The sequence below is a fragment of the Propithecus coquereli genome, unplaced genomic scaffold, assembly GCF_000956105.1.
Source record: "Propithecus coquereli isolate 6110/MARCELLA unplaced genomic scaffold, Pcoq_1.0 Scaffold584, whole genome shotgun sequence".
NCBI lineage: Eukaryota > Metazoa > Chordata > Mammalia > Primates > Indriidae > Propithecus > Propithecus coquereli.
This window is the reverse complement of record NW_012151774.1, coordinates 106342-108766: the sequence shown is the minus strand read 5'-3', so window position 1 is coordinate 108766 and position 2425 is coordinate 106342. Positions and strand designations below refer to the sequence as shown.

The 2425-nt window shown below is 61.2% G+C and overlaps 1 protein-coding gene across 1 annotated transcript in view; it reads right to left on the bottom strand.

The window, feature by feature from the left end:
- Positions 1-2425, bottom strand: part of LOC105821630 (zinc finger protein ZXDC-like) — an 18251-nt gene that overhangs the window by 3486 nt on the left and 12340 nt on the right. Inside the window, exon 3 of the mRNA XM_012658377.1 lies at positions 640-738. Coding sequence (XP_012513831.1) covers positions 640-738 — 99 coding nt within the window. The remainder of the gene's footprint in view (positions 1-639; positions 739-2425) is intronic.

The window sequence follows — 2425 nt, the reverse complement described above, 5'->3', positions numbered from 1 at the left end:
GTTTGCTGGCCATTAGTCTGTCTTCTCTCGAAAAGTTTCTGTGCACGTCCTTTGCCCACTTTTTAACGGGGTTGATTTTTTTCTTGCTGATTTTCCTGAGTTCTGTTACCAACATTTGGTTTTGATGTTAAGGGAAATGCTGAATAGCCCAATTGGAATGCAAAAATCCTAAACCTTCCATTTGCATGGATTTAAAACATACACGCTGAAGCCGGGTTGTCAGAGATTCGACAAGCTGCATCTTTCGTGCCCAACTCTGAATCATCCACGGCCCCTACTTCCAGCTTAACCCCTCGCTACGCCAACTACGGATGCGTCTGGCTTGATCCTCCCACAGGCCAAACGTGGGCCGGCCTGCCTCCCGGACGAGAAGTAACTAGCATTCTTGGGTGCCACCGTTCACCTTGCTCACCAGCTGCAGCCGCAGCAAAGCACCCACCCGAACTTCACTCTCAGCCGTGCCGTTCGCCCGCCTTCTCCGAGAGGCGGCGAGAAAGACGCCCCGGCAGCCAACCCGCTGGGCCCGTGCAGCCGGGCGGCCCCAGGAACCAGCCCGCGGCTGTGAGGCCAGCCCTCAGGAAGCCAGAAGCTCGGCCACGGTCCCCCGTAAGAAAAACAAAGGCCGTGAGGCATCCAGACCTGGGGGGCGCAGACGGGCAGGTCCACCGTGAGGAAGGGGTGAAGAGCAGGCGGCTGCGGGCTGGGGTCCAGCAGGACGCCGTCACCGGAGGGCTCGTCCTGCGGAGGGAAGGGGAAGAGGCCTTTCACACGTGTCCGTCGGACAGAGGCCGCCCTGCCCCACCGTGGCGCTCACGCACCGTGCTCCGGGCCAGAGCACCCGGCAGTGACTGCTCTCAGGGGCTGGGGGCTGCTTGCTCCCCGCCTGGCCCTCGTCCTCTCACCCTGATTCCAGCCCAAGGCCCAGTGGACTCAGCTGGGCCTCGAGCCTTCTGCTCTCGGGCTCCGTCTCCCTCCCACACGCAGAAGTCCTCCCCTCGGTCGGCCCACATGCCGACTGCCCTCCTGAGCGGTGTTCCGGAACTCCCTGCGGGTGCTCTCCGGCACCTCCTTGGACCCTGGGGACAGGCCTTCCCCGTGTCCCGGCTCACCCAGGGGGGCCAGCTGGCAGGGACCGGGGCACATGGAGGGGCTCCCGAGAAGGGGAGCTGCCAGGCCCCTCAGCATCCAGGCACGGAAGGGGACACTGTCCAACCCTGGCCATCCACACCCTGGCAGTGACCGCCTAGGGCTGCCGTCCCCACCACCTGTCATTTCTGCTGCTGCTGCCCTGGGAACCTCCCGTGAGTCGAGCGCTGAGCGCCGATTCCCAGACGACAAGACTGAGGCCAGAGCGGTCAAGCAGCTCGCCCAGGACCAGGCTGGCAAAGGGCGGGAGGACGATTCCAACCCGGCTTCCCCTGTCCTCACGGCTGCATCTTTCATGGGGTGTCTCTTAGAGACATGGCCCCTTTGTTTGAGCTCAGGAGTTCGAGACCAGCCTGAGCAAGAGCGAGACCCCGTCTCTACTAAAAATAGAAAGAAATTATCTGGACGACTAAAAATATATAGAAAAAAATTAGCCGGGCACGGTGGCTCACGCCTGTAGTCCCAGCTACTCGGGAGGCTGAGGCAGGAGGATCGCTTGAGCCCAGAGTTGGAGGTTGCTGCGAGCGAGGCTGACGCCACGGCACTCTAGCCCGGGCTACAGAGCGAGACTCTGTCTCAAAAAAAAAAAACAAAACGTGCCCCTGCTTACTCCCTTCCAATTTGCCCCTCTCTGTCAGCGGGACCGGCTTTCCTGCAGTCTCCCTGCTGTCAGACCTCTGGTCCTACCTCCTCCATCCCTGACCTGGCGGCTGTGGCGGCGTCCCCTCAAAACCACCCCCCACCCCCTCTGCTGCCCCCATCTTTGGGGAGTTCTTATCTCTGCACAAGCTCCAAGCTGCTCCACCCCCCCGGGTCCCAAACCTGGAGAGAAGTGACAAGTGTTCCCGCCCATCTCTACAGATGAGCCTCTGAGCACCCCAGCCCCGACCACATCCCGGTTCCCCACGAGCGTGGGGCCCTCCCCCAGCTGCCGGCCTCCTCTGGACCGAGCCACGTGCTCCGTCCCGTGTCCTTCGGGAGCTTCTCCCGGACTACAGACCCCAGGAGATTTTTTGTCTCCAAACTGTTCTTCTGAGTATCAGAATCAGAGCGAGCTCAGCCCTCCCCTACGACATCTGTTTAACTGCCTTTCCCTGCCCTGGGAGATCTCTAGCTCCCGGACACAGAGGCAGCAGGTGACCGGGCCAGGTCCGAGCCAGACGCTCTCAGCTTTGAAGTCTCTTCTCTGCCCTAATCCTTCCAAGGTATCGTACTTCCTTACTCCAGCCCCTGGACCAGGGGCTACAGCTGCAAACGTCTGCAGACCCCGGACACCGTC